The sequence below is a fragment of the Haliaeetus leucocephalus genome, unplaced genomic scaffold (genome assembly GCF_000737465.1).
Source record: "Haliaeetus leucocephalus isolate CR32 unplaced genomic scaffold, Haliaeetus_leucocephalus-4.0 Scaffold167, whole genome shotgun sequence".
Classification (NCBI taxonomy): Eukaryota; Metazoa; Chordata; class Aves; order Accipitriformes; family Accipitridae; genus Haliaeetus; species Haliaeetus leucocephalus.
In genome coordinates, this window is record NW_010972603.1 from 1862025 (window position 1) to 1879796 (window position 17772).

A 17772-nucleotide genomic window follows, 5' to 3' on the forward strand; every position below is an offset into this window, starting at 1 on the left:
ACTACGCTGTCAATAAAAGAAAAGTCACAAGCCAACTGACAGTATAAAAATCACACTCGTTAACTGAAGACCTGCAATGTAACGTCCTAGTAGCATTTCTAAAGGCTACAATTTATAGTATTGGATCAGGTCCTCCAACACTACTGTATCGAAACTTATTTTTTCAAATCAAGGAAACACTCTATACAGAGGTAACTCCCTCAACCCTTTGTATCATAAATATGAAAATTATACCCAAACTACTGGGTATGCCAGCATTTTCATAGTTTGCCTTTATACTTTTTGGCCACTCACATTCACAGCTTAGGAAGATCATCTACATAAAAGGCTGCCTGAAAACTAGAATTTATGTTGAGTTTCAATAACATTTTTATTTTAAATTTAAAAAAAAATTTCTTTCAATATTTTTAAATTCCAGGAATATGCACATTGAAAGGTAGCCCAGACATTAGAGCACCCTTCCACGGACTACAACAAAATGGTTTCTTACTCCAGCTGGAGTCAAAAGCATTTTCACCTACACTAAGACAAACAGATCATATCTTCACACTGAAGAGGAGAGCAAAGGGTCACATTTGAGAAGACTGATAATGTTCACCTGGCTTTTAAGACTTCATGTTGGCAATTGACATGGTTATACATGTGTATTATAGTGATTTTTTATTGTAGGATCATTCTGCAACTTATTTCTCACCTTCCTGTATTTTAACATTGTATCTGGCTGAAGAACTACCATGGCTGTCAAAGTGCAGAATTAACACAGAGAAAATGTTCTTTAGAACAGATTTAAGTGCAATAAAGAGTTGCTTATTCTGCCCTTCTGAACCTAAATTTCCTCCAACACACATTGATACCCACAAATGCTACCTAAGCATTATTCAGATCAATTACATGCACTGGTTTTTTTGTTTTAAACCAAAAGATGTTTCAGATGGAGTGTATAATAATTATTTTCAGACAATAAATAAAAACTCTACCACAACAATTTTTGTCTTTCTAAGCAGTGCACTGAAAAGCAGGATTTGTTTATCTTAAGTGAAGATATATGGACTCTTGCTAATGGACCTCAGCCACATCACCAGTCTTGCTTTCTGTTTTCTCCAGCCATTTCTCAGTCACCATTTTTCAGGATAACCATCATCTAGTAACAGACATACTTTGCGAACAACCAGCAGTCTGGCAATAGAAGTCAACAGCTTCACATTTGGTTCTTTAAAAGGGCTCTTGGATTATCTTGGGCAAAAGTAACTGGAAAAAGGCAGAAAGGAAACCTTTGTGAAAGACAGGACAAGATGCTAAGATGTACTGCTGTGCCTTGGAGGTGGGTACACAGTTATGTCTCATGCGTTCTAGTCAGCCATGACAAGTCTCAACTAAAAAAGGAAAAAGCATCCAAACAATAGAAACATAGTTCAGTATGAATCCCAAAATGCAGCAATGGAAAATTCTTCTGGTTATACAGGATTGCTCCTTATTATGGCACATTCAACTCAAAGCTTAAAAGGGAAAAGAAACAAATGCATTCTTTGGTACCCATTGCTAAAGTGTTTTTCTGGGACACTGAACCTGTTCATCATCCTCTTCAGTTTGTGTCCTTTGAGTCTCTGAACAATGATATGACACCAGTTCCTATTTATTTCCAAGGTGTACACATTCAGCTCTTGCAATTTATTTGCATGTCACTCACATAAACTTTTTAAGATAAATACCTTACACCCTTTTCCTCATCCCTCTTCCAGCCTCATACTTCAGTTCTGATCAAAACCATTAAGAGTTCTAATTCTCTGAGAAAGCAAACACAGGGGTAATCCACTGAGAGGATGCAAAAGATGAGCAATTGTTGAGGTTGGGGAAGAAGTTTCCAGCACAGTTCTCAGTGTAAGTGACCCTTAACTCGTTTTTGATACAGACTAAAAAGGTTATTTCAATTACAGTATAAATTAACAATGCCTGGAAACACCTTCTTCTGACATCTTGATGCTGGGAAACAACCACAAGAGCAAGAAGAGTATGAGGGAGAAGGATGATAAGAGAAAATATTTTAACCCAAGGATATTGTCTCAACACATGATTCTACTGCCTATTAATGTACACAAATTCCTAGCACAGTACATACCACCAGTGCAAACCTTTATGTTAAATTTGCAGTGTTCAGTCAGAGGACAAAGAAAGAACCACCAGCAGCAGTGCTTGGTAAGAGATCCCCCAGTGCCTCAGGCCCTGTAGAGACAAACACTGGCAATGGCATTGTTCACCAAGAATACAAGTCATCACCTGAACGAGCCACAATGATAAACCTGTCTAACAGGCTCATAGAGGCTGAAAATCTTTGCTCAACTAATACAGTATTTTAATTTAAGGGGAGTGGCAGATTTTAAAGTGGCAATCCATTCACCTAATTTTAAGTATAAACACAAGTCCATCGTGCCAAATCCTCAATCATGAAAACATGCATGGTCAGAATTGTTTGGTTGCATATTGTGTGTATACTTGATGTGGAAGAAGAATACAAGGACACAGGAGTAATCCATGCGAGATAAGGACATCACACAACAGAATGAGTAATTTCAACATACATCCAAACACCATGCATTTGTATTTCGAGTTACTTTGTTAAATGAGAAACTGAAGCCTTCCTGTAAAGTTCACATATTCTTATATGCCTACAGAGTGTTATTTTTATTCTTATACTGAAATTCTGTTGTGCCCCCCTAAATTCTGAATAATTGAGAGGATGGTAAAGAATTATTACTGCTGTAATGGGACTTACTGCTGTGTCATACAGGATCCAGAATAATGCAGCACAGTCTTTGTTACCCTGTGTTTAGAGCTATTGTAAAATTCCAGAATTACAAGAACTATCTTGTGAAAGGAGATGAAACGATAAGAAAGATGTGGTAAGTGAATTGTCTATTCTTGTTGTATTTCCTGAAATGTTCAGCATGTCATTAAATCCCATGTTCTATCACAAAACTGCAGAACTCAGCGTCACAGGATGTAAGAGATGTGAAGAATGTGGATGGCTTACGAAGAAGATTAGATAAATCCGTGGAGGATAGGACCATGGAGGACTATTAAATGTGATGCAGCCTCCTGCTCACAGATGTTTGCGGAAAGGTGGGGGCTATGAAGGAGCACAAGTCTCCATATGCGTTTCTTATGCTCTCCCTTCAGACATCCACTATTTATCATTATCAAAGCCAGGATACCATGACAGACAGAACTACTAGAAAGCACTACATCTCTTCTCACAACTACAGAAACATTTTTGGAAGAAGACATTAGTTGTGGTTGACCAGTACTTCACAGTAAATTTCACTCAAGAGATCACACCATTGCCAAATTGTACACCGATACTAACATAGAGACAAGGAGACCTGCTGTCTTACTGAAATAATAAAAGGGTGTAGGCAAATGCTGTAACAGGTCTCCACAGACTGTAGTTTTGGAAATGAGCATGATACAACAACCAGTAACCAATTACATCCTTTCACAAAATTTTAAGCACAGGCTATCCAACTATCTTTCTTCAGCATTTGTCACCTATTACTTGAATTGCTGTTTCCCAAATCACCTCTGCTCTGCACATCACTAATCCTTTCTTCCAAAGTGTCTCACATGCCTCAAGAAATGATGGGAAGGGTAATATCAAAAATGTGTTTTAAGAGCTGTTTGTTCCAGAGAGCATTTACCATGCCAGCTGAAATGAAACATGCACTGCCTTTGTAAGTACAGTCCAGATGCAGAACAGAGATTTAACACTGACCCACTAGCATCCAAATATGGTCATGCAGAACCTCAAACACCTCTCATTTAATTTATGCCTTCTGAACCTCTGATTCGCATTAGTGAGGAAGAAATGCATCAGAAAGAGGTTGTAGAGGAAACAATTATATGATATGATACATATTAATTTGGATGAATCTCTGTGGAGTGGGAGAAAAAGTTCAAAAAATTATGTTAAGTGGAGCATCTACTTGGAAGTGATGCAGCTAGAAAAAGAAGAAAAGATAAAGTGGTTTCACCAGAGCCTGTCTAGTACTCAAACGCAGCCAACACACTGAATATATGAGTTGCGCTTGTTTAATGGCTTATTCCTTAAGGAAGGTTGTATTTTATTGAGTACACCCCCCCAAAATTTTCTATCCACTTGAGGGCTTTAAAAAAAAAACAACAGACAAAACTTGAAAAGAACCAAAACATTAAAACTTCATAGAAACTGTACATTCAAAAGGAATTTTTTAATCTGAAAGCTAGCTAGCATGCTAGCTTTCAGATATTGTGATTTTATGTTATGCACAGTTTGGGTAGCCGTCATCACTACGTTTGTGTTCACAGGTACACAGCCCAAGATCACGTAAAAACCCTCAGCATTACAAACTGAGCACTACATACACACGCGTAATTGATAACCCGTCAAAGAAAACACCAAACAATCTTGTGCTGACAGAGCACATGTTAACTGGGATTAAGGACTGATCCTTAATCCCAGTCACCATCAAGAGGGATTCATTACTGTATGGGAGCACCTACAAGGCATTCTTCATTGGCTGAGAGATGATACGCGTATTTTTAAACAAAGATCTGGAAATAAAACTAAAACACTAACAAAAACCTGTGGTTAGCACAAGACCCTGCAGAGTTGTAAGTAATAACAAAGTCAGTGTAGTCACGCAGAATGACGTGGATCATTTGGACACAGTGGATCCATCCGACTGTTTAATGATTGTCAAATGCAGCCTCATATCAAACTGCATCTCAGAAAGAGGACTCTATCTCAGAGTGCAGCAGAAATTAGAAAAGGATTATAGCTGATAAACAATGTTAACTCCCAGCATGGCTCTGGCTCACAAATCGAGGGAAATAAAAACATAAAAGTGTTTTTTATTTCTGGATGTTGCATTTACGGTCTGCATTAAGACTATCACTTACAAGCCTCAAAACCTTAAAGGTAGCTGAAAAAACATCAGAGAATGCAGACAAAGGCCAAAATATGGTTGGAGGACTGAAGGAAGAGCCTTAAAATCTAGACTGCTTAAACATTTCTACATTGGCTTGAGTTTAAGTAACACACAGTTACAAGACCCTACAAAAATTCACTGAATACTGAAGACTCTAAATTCACAAAATCACAGAATGGCTGAGGTTGACAGGGACCTCTGGAGGTCATTCATCCAACCCCTTACCCAACTCAGGGAGGGTCACCTAGAGCAGGTTGCCCAAGACCAGGTCCAGGTGGCCTGAGGACTTCCAAGGCTCGAGATTCCACAGCCTCTCTGGGCAACAAATAAGATGCTATACCTTACAAGGCAAAATGCTTCGACTGGCTCTACAGAAGTATAAATGATTATATATTTTGAATTAGTTTTGAAATGTAAGTACTTATAAAAGGTACTGGCCAGAATGACAGTATCTGAAAAAAAGGTTTGTTTATAGAATAGCGAAATATTAAGAACAATAGGTCAGTTTTCCCTGTTTGCATTTGCCTCTCTGCATACATCTTGATCTGAGAAGATTTTTTTTTTTTTTTTTTTAAAGAGCTGTGAAACCATTAGAGTTCTGACCTTATTCTTATTTAATCCCTTGGCTTTCCACTGACCGTGTTTTCCACCACAGGTACATACAAACTGGCTTACTAGAAGCTAGACTGAGATCACAAATAATTTCTCACAAACCACCAAACCACTGCCAATTGGCAATAGCTTTTGAACAGTGTTAACGTGTGCTGTGTTTGAATCTGACCCAGGAGTGAAAGGCTCTGCAATCAGTTACCTAATCGACTGAGAGTACGCTACAATTTTTATATTCTAAAATATGTCTAAGCAGTTGCTGTTTATATTGGCTTCAAAACAAAAATAATTCTTTCTTGGTATTTTTTAGAAGAATGTCATCAGCACATAAAACTTAAAATCCACAGCATCTATGTTTCTTGCAGTCTTAAAATTCTTTTCACTTGTGACATTGTCCAGATATTTTATCCTCTCCCCACGCACCATATTCCTCTCTGAAGAACAAGGACAACAGAAAACGAAGGACCATCTTCAGAATCTTGAACTATTGCTCACCTGTGCCTTTGCCAATTTCTTCTCCAGTAGGTCACGCTCCCTTTCTGTTTGTTGTAGACGTTTATTAAGCTCCACTATGTCTCCCTTTAATGAAGCCAGGGCTGCCAAATGAAGCTAGAAAACAAAAGGAAAGAAACAAATTAACCAACTCACAAGCCATGTAGCAGTAGCATTTGAAAGAAGATACAGTATTACACAGCACCTATGATATCTGTGGATTTCTGCAGTAGTTAATAGGAACTTTACTGTAACAAGAGTCTGAAAGAAATCCACATGCTACTAAATACTTTTTACATGGAATTCTCTCCAGACAGCACACACATTCCTTCACCAGAAAACACATTATAAGGATAAATACAATGTAGTCCAGTTGGAAACATGTAGATTAGTTCTAACATTAGTTTAATAGGAAGCAGCTCGAGTCTGGTATTATAAAACCTTACATTCAATGTTGACTCAGATTTGTATTATAAAAGAAGGTGTATCATGTTTTGATGCCTTCAGACATATATAGGTTATTGGCTTGGTGAAGGGAGTAACTCCATGCATAGGATTTAGGTTTATTTTGCAACTAAAGCTTACTCCACTTTGAGCTACTGCTCTGTACTTGTTGTTCTCCTTGGTCCCACATCAGTGAGTTTCAGTGATTCTCATCTACTGAAGCCAAACATGAAGAACCCGAACTGTTTTTATTTCTGCAGTAGATCCTTCTGATGGAAGACATGTTCTACATTTCTGATAGCATGGGGAAATACATAGCAGACTGGGATAACTTAACATCATCTAAATAACGTTAGCTACACAACTTAGAAATCAAGAACAATTCCCAAAAGAATCCTGTACTTGTAACTCATTCACTTTCTCTTCCTGTCCTTAAATATCCCATTCATTGTTACAGGGAAGGCATCAGTTAGAATTCAACACTTAGTATTGACAACCACAACCGAAAAGGCCAAGAGGGAAACTAGCCACTAATACCGAAGTCTTTCTTTGTAGTAGTAAAGAAACAACTCCCAAGTTATACTGGGTGAGAAAACAAAAGTGACCTTTCACACTGGACCAAGTAACACAGAAAACAGCGCTCTGTGGCCAAGATTCAGACTGAAACACAAACCCTGTTTCTAGTCCTCCGGCCAGTTTCAGTCCTTCATGCCGACATTTTATTTGGCAGGTCACTTTTAAGTTATTTTTCTTGTTCCATTTCCAGTCAATCTGCTAACACATCCTATTTTGGTATCAGTTTTACCTTTACAGTACTGGAAGCCAGCAAAACCATAGGTGTTTCCATGTACTGATGTGTGAAAGTAGCTGTATGACAGGTATGGCAGCAGAGAGACTAAATCATTTGGCAACAGCTCCTTCACATACAGTATTCCCACTGTTACAGAAAAGGCTTCAAGACAGAAAACATAATTTCATAAAGACTTTTAGATGTGAATTCTGCAGTTTTAAGTGCAGCGTAACTAGCTATGCTAGAAGCTCTGGACATCCTCATTTGTGAGTTCAGTTGAAAGCATTTTTATTACGTCAGGTCCACAAACATCTTACGCACGTGCAGCTATTCATTTCAGTACAAATATACATGCACACATTTTTATGTTGCGGCAGGTTTAAGATTCTCAAGGCAGCCTCATTTTTCAAGTGAAAAAAACAGTAATTCAGGCTTGCTACAGGCTTATGCTACACAGCTGCTTTCAAGAATGTACGCTGAAGTCTCTTAATAAACCAGAGACACCCTGAATATCTGTATTTTTGGCCTTCAGCAGAGGCCTTCCTTCCTACCACAGGAAACTATGCACTGGTTTTACAGTGTGGAGAAACAAGAACCAGCCTAATTATACCAATCTGTTCATAATTGACTTCCAATTTTCAGGAAAGCTGGTGAATTTATCTGTTTCTGTTATCTGGCCACTGTTTCACCTTATTCCCTTAACAGAGGGGAAGTGTTGCAATGAAGCTCACCAGTTTGTTCGTGAGATATTGCATTCTTCACCACAGCTTTCAAATAATACAGGAAAAAATGGCTGCAATTCTCTAAATTGAATAAAACAATGCTACTTAGTCAAGTAAGTATCATTCCCTTTCGTACATGATAATCAAATAATCACCAGCTGTGGTTTTAATTAAAAACCAGACCAATAATGTCCATACACATGGCGCTGTAATATAAAAGGACACTGTTAATCTAAAACTCTCAAAGAAAAACAACTTGTTCTCTGAACAGTGGAACTAACGAGGCAGATCTTCTATGGATTTGTCTTTGTCCTCTTCCCACACTGCAGTCAGTGCAGCTCTTCATGTCTGCTAGCACACCCCAAACTGGGTAAAAAACAGCATGAATTGTGTCTGTCTAGTTTTATAGCAACACTACTGCCTAGCCTGGCAGCTCTTGACAAACAAGGGTACCCGATATAGGGTCTCTCTTCTTCAAGTAACCAAAGATTTCTTTACTAATTACAAGGGAAGCTTGTTGCATCTTCTACTACCCAAAATTATCATTTCCTTTCATAAAGTGGACCAGTCCAGTTTCTGAGTACTAATAAAGCAATGAAAAAAAAAAAAAAAAGTTACTGAAAGGGCAGACTAGACAACAGGAAGTTATCATACCCAGAGGAGGGCTGCTTGGGATGCTCTGGTTTCACGCAGGTACCCAGTGCACACGGCAGTAAGTCATATGCAAGGGGCGCCTCCAGCTACTGCTGCCATACATAATGAGGTTAACACAACTAGTGTAGCTGTGTATTCTTGGCAGAGCCAAGCTCTCCTTCCCAATTCCTTAAAAAGGGCGTTAGAAAGTATTGCTGCATTTTCCCCTAAGGTGTGAACGTTCCCACAAACCATGGTTCCCAGTGTGTTTGTATAGCACACAGCAAAGTGGGAACTGGAACATGGATCTTTGGATGCTGCTGTAACACAAAGAAGGAAACATCTGAGCAAAGAGCTACAGTCAACAAAAGAGACTCTGGGAAGAAAAAAGCTCACATTTAGAATTCAAATTTAATAATCCAAACTCTTGAAATTGGAAAGATTCCATTTAAAAATCTCAACCAGAAGGCAGCAGGTCAGTCACAACTGTAACGCTGCAGCATGCAATCACTACAGGATATGACAACTGAGAAAGAGAGAGGAGAATGGAGGTAGTCATATGGCATACTGCTTTTTTTCTCCCCTCAGCAAACAGTGATTGACAAGGCACAGCTACTATCACTAACATTCATAACAGACATTTATAGTTCAAGGTGGGCTGCCTCTTAATGATACATGATTATGAAACAGGTCAAAAGTTTGTAGAAATTAACGCAGACACCACAAAGATTTCTGTAAACATATTGGTCTGAACCTTTAAGCAACAGGTCCCACAGAGAACTACCTCATGCAGAGAAAACAGTTCATTAACAAAGCCTCCACTATTCATAAACATTATACTGATCCAATACAGCTACTGTTGAATTCCACCAGGAAAAAAACCCACTACCTGATGCTGATGCACCCAAACTGTCCAACAGGACAGGCAAGGTCAACACATGTGAGAGCAGTGATTGAAAAGGGATCAGACAAGCCAACCAACTTGCTTCTCTACCATCATCCAAGGAAATAAGAATTCCATCAGAAACAAAAATCAGATGCATAGTATTAATAAAAAATGCATCACCTATCTTAACTTAGAAGCTACAATTTCTGTGAATTTTTCTGCAAGGACAACAGCAGGTTGTTTACTGAAACACATATACACCACATTTTATACCCAATACTATCCCGCCAGATGCTTATATATTAAATATATAATAACAGTTACTATATTATTTATTATTATTAATATAGCAAACTGTGTATACCATGCTATCTTTAAAATGCAAACCACTGTACAGCTAAGTTTTGAAAAATACAATAATTGAAAAAAAATAAGAACAAGCTTAGGAAAAGTAACCTCCTGACCTTTCTTCCAGCCTCCTTTATGACTGCAGTCTCTTCCCCATTATACCTGCTTCTACAAACATCTCATACAACACTGCAGACACGATTTAATGATGTATATTTTGCACAGTGCTTTAAAAAATGCTTTTGGTGCTGGGCTTTGTGAAATATTCTATGCGGGTACAATTAAAAACACTATTTGCTGGCAGTGAGGTTTCTCAGGAATTTTGTGGGGAAAAGAATACAGAAGTGGATGGGATAGTAGTATCAACTGAATGCCAAGGAAGTGGGGGACTACCGACAGGTCTGTAGTACATATTGCTGGAAGCATTCTGAGGCCATGAACAAAACAAGAGAAAGATGCAAAGGGCAATGAAGGAGGGTGCTGAAAAAATGACAGGTTAAGGTTAAAGCACTCCAAAGCAGTACAATTACTCTTATAGTACTTTATATAGTACAAGTACTTTTATAGCATTTTCCCATGCCAATGTGAACTGTGATACTCACCAAGAAGTTCAATCCACATTTTTCTTTCCCTCAGCCTGGAACCAGACTAATTAAACCATATTGCTGCAACCAGTTGTACTCACTGCTTATGTTTGCTATTTTCAACAGTGAAATCACAAAAAGGACCTAAGCACATCCTTCTCTATGATATTAAAGAGCTAATGTTATCTTTTTCCTCATTTCCTTCCTTCCTCAGCTACAGCACTGCTGCACATCAGCTTGGGAACAGATGTTCAGAAACATAACCTCTAACATAACAAGGGAGCCATAAAAGCATCAAGATCACTGTAAGGAGATACCAACCCACATAGCAATACGAAGCAGCCAAACACCAAAGGACCAATTTATTTGTTCTATGTGTGTCCTCTATGACCGACCGGTAAACCCCTACCATGGAAGAAGGTGTCACATCCCAGTTTCTCAGGACGACGCCTCAGGTTTGCTGATTCCCTGGTCAGGATTAAGGTGAAACAACACCAGGGATCCTTTAAGTCACAAAATTCAATTTTTATTTGCTCACAACAAGAGTCGGCATGCTCACCACCAAAATCGGTATGCTCACCGCAAAATCGGCACGAAACCATGTCGGTAAGCGATGTAACGTGTGCTAACCATGCATCACCAGACATATACCACAGGCCTTGCTTATCTGGGAATCGGTTCAGGGAGGACCACAAGGAGAGCCCTCCCGTTGAGTCAGGAGGTTCAGAGCGGACCCCCTTGCTTTCTAGACTCCGTCTCAGAGAGGAGCCCAGGGGCAGCTGGATCCGCTCCGAGTCCCAGACTTGGTCAACGGTTTGTGCCTGAAGGGATGAGGTGTAGGGATTATGGAAAAGGAAAAGGGAGAGGGAGAGAGGGAGAGAAGAGAAAGATTTCGCCGGCCCTGGGTCCAGCGTTGGTCTAGTCGGCCCGCGGGTGTGGGCACGTGGGGCTCCAGTTTGTGTCCTCGTTATCATCTTTTCCCCTCCTTCGGGCGGGCACCGAACTCCTCAGGCCCGTTAGGTGTCCCGATCAGTTTATGAGCCTTTGGGCTTGGGGGTCGCCTGGGGAGCAACCTCCCCCTCCCTGGAGAAGTGATCTTTTGCCATGCACGGTGAGCTGCCCTGCTCAGCTGACCCAAAGCAGCGTTCTCGGAACAGGGAGCTGCGCACCCTCCGGCACGGCCTCCCCCTCCTGCTGCTGGTGGCCGGTGCTGATCGGCTGCTTCTCCCCTGCCGCTCCTTGCTGGGCTGAGGTAGTCCTCAAGCAGAACTTGCCCCACCACGGTGTTTGAGACATTAACGCTTTCAGTCTCTCACAGAAGGCTCAGAGGATATGGGCGAGAGCGATGTGCCCATGAAGTTCAGGGAATAACGCAGGGTTTTCACTGATCACAGTTGTTGCAAAGAAGCCGACTTGATCTCAACACCAAGGGGACTTGAGGGTGCTCTTCTTTTTAGATAAAGAGCTATCAACAGCTGAGCGTGGTGGAAAGGTGTCTCCCTATGTTCATTAAAAAGAGTGTGAATGTCTCCCTGCCTTAGCCAGGCCAACAAGGGGCAGGTGTGTATGTCACTCAGCTCAACATAGTGTATAAAACCCAGAAAACTAGCAAAAGAATTTCAAAGGCAGCAATGGACTTGAGCTGGCTTCAACCCATGGATGCCTTCCTAGCGAGACTGGGGACACCCAGCACTGTGACAGTGAGCTTATTACAGACACCAGTAATGGGAATCACATTGGCATCATGACTGAACCGTGTACTGCAATGCTACGTTCTCCCACGTGTAACTCACATTTGTATTGTGTTTTCAGTGTCTTTTGTATCACTCTGCTAAATCAGAAATCCCATGTAACATCAACTATCCTCAAATGAGTAAATCTGATGTTAAACACGACACCCCGCACATATGGAATATCGAAAAGAACCTGGTCAAACAGTACAGGGCTCTGACCTTCTCTCCTCTCTTTTGTTTCCCATTTGCATTTCGCATGGTTTAGTGCAAATAGCCCACAGCACAGACATTTTCTGTGTATTGCTACTCTTATTTTAATGACAGGCAGTATACACAAAAACACCTGATGAAATATTCAGAACTCTGCCTCACCTCTGAAAACCTCGCCATTTTTTTTGTTATCAGGTGACACTGGACACCACAACGGATTTGAAAACCCAAGCTGCTTTGTAAGATGAAAGATGGGAGGTATAGAGGATAGCACGGAAAATAGTCAGAGTCCCAGCTAAAACTGCAGAAAGGGCAAAACAACAACCAATGCCTATACATGGTACTTTCTGACACCCTTCTCCTTCAAGGGAAAGAGGGAAATATGACTAAAACCTGCAGTTGCTGTCAAGGAAGCAAGAAGGTTGGTAATGGAAGTTCATAATGAAAAACACATTTTAAGACACAGAACAAAAAAACCTTGCCTGGATTTTGACTTCAGGAATCTCAGGGCTGTGATGGTGCCGTGCATTGCTAACTTTCATTAATGGCAGTAGAGAACAGTATCAGGGTTTGCCCAGGAAAAGCTTAGACAAGGCTGGCACTCATCTGCCGAAGTGAATGAGAACCTGTCACGCTAACACATGGCAGATGTACTTAAGATAGGTAATAAGGGTACAAGGGGAAAAACTTACACAGAACAAAAAATATGTAAGACATTATGGCATCAGTTCACATGACCAGGAGACATCTGAAAATCTTCAAAACAAAGGAAAATCTAGGCAAAGCTTAAAAAATCTTCTAAGACAGAAGCTAAAGATACAAAACTTGTGTTACAGACATTTGCTGTACATAAAAACGGAAAGGTATTGGCAATTTTACGTTTTATCAAGAGCACAGATCAGCACTACTTGCAAATAATATGCTTACTTAAAGTGATAGTTATATAAATATGTAGCTGCTCTCAACCATTTTTCTTCTCAGTCCTACACAATTTTCATGCCACCTTTTCCTAGACATGCTTCATGAACGGTGCATTTTTATGGTCCAAGTGATGAAATAAATGTAATCAAAGTAAAATTTCTATGGATATACTGACAAGATGGAGTGGAAAGACTTAAAAGAACCACCATCTCCCAGAAGCAGTGACAGGACAGCTCAATATTACCTAGACAATTTCAGTTGTATGATCTCTAGAGCATAGCCCTGAAGTACCACTGTCATCATCCCTTTAAGTAATTACCTAAGGCAAAGTCAAAATATCTGAAAAAGTGGTACCAGTGAATTGTTGGATATGCCTACAAACATGCCTGGAAACTGTATGTTTGAAACAACTGTGCTAATAAAAAGCCTACAAATTTTTGGAGTGACGTACAAAATGGATATTTTGTGACTATGCTGTGGAAGCGATTATTGTCATATTAGACATTAGACAGTTACTTCATATTCTTGTGCAATACTAAACAAATAACGTGCCAACACAAGCCAGGATGGAGCCATCCAAATTCTAGAAAAACAAAGACCAAGTGTTTGTAAGACATACTTTGTTTTAATTTAAAAAATCTGCAGAAGATGTGTTCAATCTGTTTGCATCACTTATAAACAATTTCAACTGCGAGTTTTGTTTTTTAACTGGAAGTTAATATTTGCAGGCACTTGTGAATATTTCAAACCATTTCTTTAAAGAAAACAAAAATTCCCACCTTAATCACAGTAAAAAGTATTTGATAAAGAAAATATACTAAAAGATTGTTCAAATAATGTCATGGAACAGGTAATCTAATGTTATTCCAGTGAGTAGGATCGGTTTTAGAACATATTTTTGTTTGTTTGTTTTTACAAAAGGATGTAATCATGGAAAAGATCTTCCTTTGAAAAATTAACCTGACACAGTTCACACTTGATGAATGGAGCACGGTGCTAATTTGTACTTCGGAGTGTGCCTGAGGGCTAGACTAACAGCTCTACTTCTATTACAACAGGTTTTTACACCTTCATGGAAAAGAAAATTGTAGGTGACATGAGAAGAAAAGCCTAAAAACAAGACCTAAAAGTAACCAAAAGAGACGAATCTCTGAATCTGGAGACTGCACAAAACAGCTGTACTTCGCAAAGTTTACTCTTTTGCGATTCTTAAGAAACTTAACTGTCCCATTGCAGGGCAGCCCACACATCCATACCGACAGCCTCTTACCTGGCTTTTGCACCATGTATGAAGGCTCAGCCTTCCTTTTGCCCTCCAAAGGAGGAACCTGTTGCCACTTCCACTCCCAGTGACAGAGAAAAGCAACAGTAAAGCAGGGGATGGAAACGTGGTGGTGGGAAGACTGTGGTTAGGACAAAATACTGTCTTCATTTCAACTCAGTCTCAACACTTTGTCTGCAACCACAGCTTTTCTTGAAGTAAAAATAAAAAAATTGATATTAATAAACCATTATGAGCTAGGGAGGGCTTGGTATGCCCAAACTAATAAGAATTTGATCCCACTTCAGTGAACTGACTTAGCATTCCTACCCTCCTTACAATTACTCTCAATATAATTTAAGTAAGGCAAATTGCCTCTTTTTTTATCACTGAATTGATGGAAAGAGGAAACAGACCTGCTTTTTTTCTATCACCGCTTCTGCCCAACACAACTGAAGAAAATGAACCAATAAGGGAGAAAAACAGTGAGGTTCAGTGCAGGTCCTTATCCCTTGTAAATCTCAGGATGCAAAACCACTTTTCCCTCTTCCTTTCCAGTTCGCAACAACTGCCACAGAGGTGACGAGCATATCATTCTCCCCTCAGGAAAGAAAGGAGTGGAAAACTAATCCCAAGAATGTGCCTCACTCAATTCTCTGCATTTAGCATTAAGGTGACCCACATTCAAGTGCTGGATACAACAAAGACCCAGAGCGGGTGTAAGCTCATCCATGTCACCTTGGTTTCCAACAGCCCCACCATTCTTTACACCACCTTAACCTGCTCCTTCAACTTCAGTCTCTTCTGACTGAGAACAATCCAGATCTTTCAAAACAGAGATTGCCATTCAAGAGCCACTCAAAATTTAGATACTACTTATTATGCTAATTTAATAATAATTTTAAAAAGCATCCCATGGCTCTTGTGCTCTTTTTAAAACTTCTCTACTGGAAAATTATTTCTGATTTCCAAAGATAAGACTGTGGACTACCAACAAAGCTGTACTTACAGTGATACAAGGATCTTTGTCTCTAGCATGACCCACATGTTCTGCTATCATCATGAATTTAGAGAAACAAAATTTGTATTGCCAGGTCAAATCAGTGATTCACCACGTCCAGCACTCTGTTTCCACCATAAGCCAAAATCTGATGCTTCAGCAACGACAAAAAAACCCACCAAACCAAACAAAAAAAACCCCCAAAACACAAACCCATCAGCGAAACCCCCTAGAATGTACTTGTCCAATTGTTTGAAATTCATAGACAGCAAACATCTTCCCAGCTTTTCTTAGTCAGCTCATGCTGAATGTCCGTTATGTCGCTTCCAAAACTACCGCTCTAAAATGATTTTTAAAAGCGGCTGAACAATTTTAGAGCCCCCAGCTGTGGCAGAAAAATTCCCCGGATGAGCACATGCTTGCTTAACAAAATACATTCAGTTCAGTTCTTAGTTACTTCATCGTTCCAAGGTTAGCTGCATCTCTGAGACCTTCACATTCCCCTCCCTGCTTCTTTAACCTCAGGCCACCAGCCAGCCCCTCCCCATAGGGCTTCTGACGGCCGCTCCTCCCAGAAATCCCTGCACTCGTAGTTGCACCCACCACTTACATGTTTTCCAGGGTGAGTGGAGAACAGGCGGAGAACAAGTTGAGGTCTCCAGTGACCTCCTGGCTTACAAGAAAGTAGTGTTTTTTAAAATGTTTTTAGAAAGGTAACATACTATGAACAACACTCAAGTTGTGCATGGTTGGCCAAGTATCATCCCACCTTTACACTCCTGGCTGTAAATCTCAGACCTCTCCATGCTACGGTCCCCGGTCAGTGTCTCACTGTTGCGGGTCAATTCGTAGCACAAGCGACTGTCCCCTAGTCATACCTGCCATTTTAGGCAGATCTCAGTTCTTTTTGCCTAGCAACCTTTACCAGCCAACCAGTTCAAAACTGGATGTGCAATTTCCCCAAGGGGAATTAACTTCTTCAGCCTTAATACAAATCCCTAGGCAAGAAAATTACTAATATATCTTCAGGTCCTGCAGGAAGCTTCCACAATTTCCCTCTTGCAACATGCCATAAACCTTTGTAAAAGTTATCTTTGGGTACTTCATTCATAAGCAAGATCCAGTGCATTTTGGCACTTCCAGACTTCTCAAGTCCTGCCTCTTTCATTGCCTCCTCTTTCTTATTACCTCATCAATATACCAGGGAAAAGCTGACTGATTTTACTGAAAGCTTTGCAAATGGATGGCAAACTGCGGGAGGCTTTGCATTACTTCCGGTTGAGTTTTCCCACTGCACTGGATGTTATTACTGAAATTGTAATTTTAACAAATTGGATAGAAAACAATCACTGTTGCAAAATGCAGCCCTGATAAGGCTCTGGGGTGAATCAGCTTTAATGTTCAAAAAGAGAGTTACTACAACACTGTTAGAGGAGTTTGTCTGCAACAGGAAAAGCTAAAAAAGCATCTGTTCAGCTGGGCTTTAGTACATCAGTAACTAGTATTTGGTTTTTTATGTTTAGATAAACAATTAAGCTCAAATCTTGATGAAAGCATGTTAAATAAAGAAAAATCTCAAGCACAATTTCTACATTCTACCCCAACAAACTCCCTTCCTTCTAAAAACAGTCCATAGGTCTACCCAAATAAGTTCTTGCTCTCTATGGTGTAACTCATCTGAAATAAATCTCATATTGAAGAATTCCACTTAAAACCTCTACCTCTTTCTCGAAAAACATGAGAAAAAAAAAATTTGCATTAGTGAAAACCACTAGTTTTTCACCTGCAAGACCAAAGCAGTGAGTCTGAGGACTGAGAAACTGAAAATGCCCTCCACCACCTTGTCGTACTCCAACTGGTACCAGTTATTTGCATGTTCCTATCTGGTGCTAACCATCAGAAAATCTTAAGCAAGATTTCTGCACGATGCCTCAAACTGCTTCCTGATGTCAACTACCTTTAGAAGGAAGCAGACAGCGCAGAGATACACCATTTGTGAACCAGACTTTTTGAAAGAAATTAAATTGCATGAATGAATTTTTCTTTTCAAGTCATTATATGGCTTATATTTTAAGCAATGGAACCTCCAGTGCACAAACAACTGAAATGGTCAAAATAAACATTCATAAATATTTATTATCAATTGCACTAGCACAGGTAAGTCTGCACAGCTGGCAC

General features: G+C 39.8%; 1 protein-coding gene across 1 annotated transcript in view; it reads right to left on the reverse strand.

Annotated features, from left to right (window-relative positions):
* Window positions 1–17772, reverse strand: part of MCC (mutated in colorectal cancers) — a 164293-nt gene that overhangs the window by 65480 nt on the left and 81041 nt on the right. Inside the window, exon 2 of the mRNA XM_010563463.1 lies at window positions 6066–6179. Coding sequence (XP_010561765.1) covers window positions 6066–6179 — 114 coding nt within the window. The remainder of the gene's footprint in view (window positions 1–6065; window positions 6180–17772) is intronic.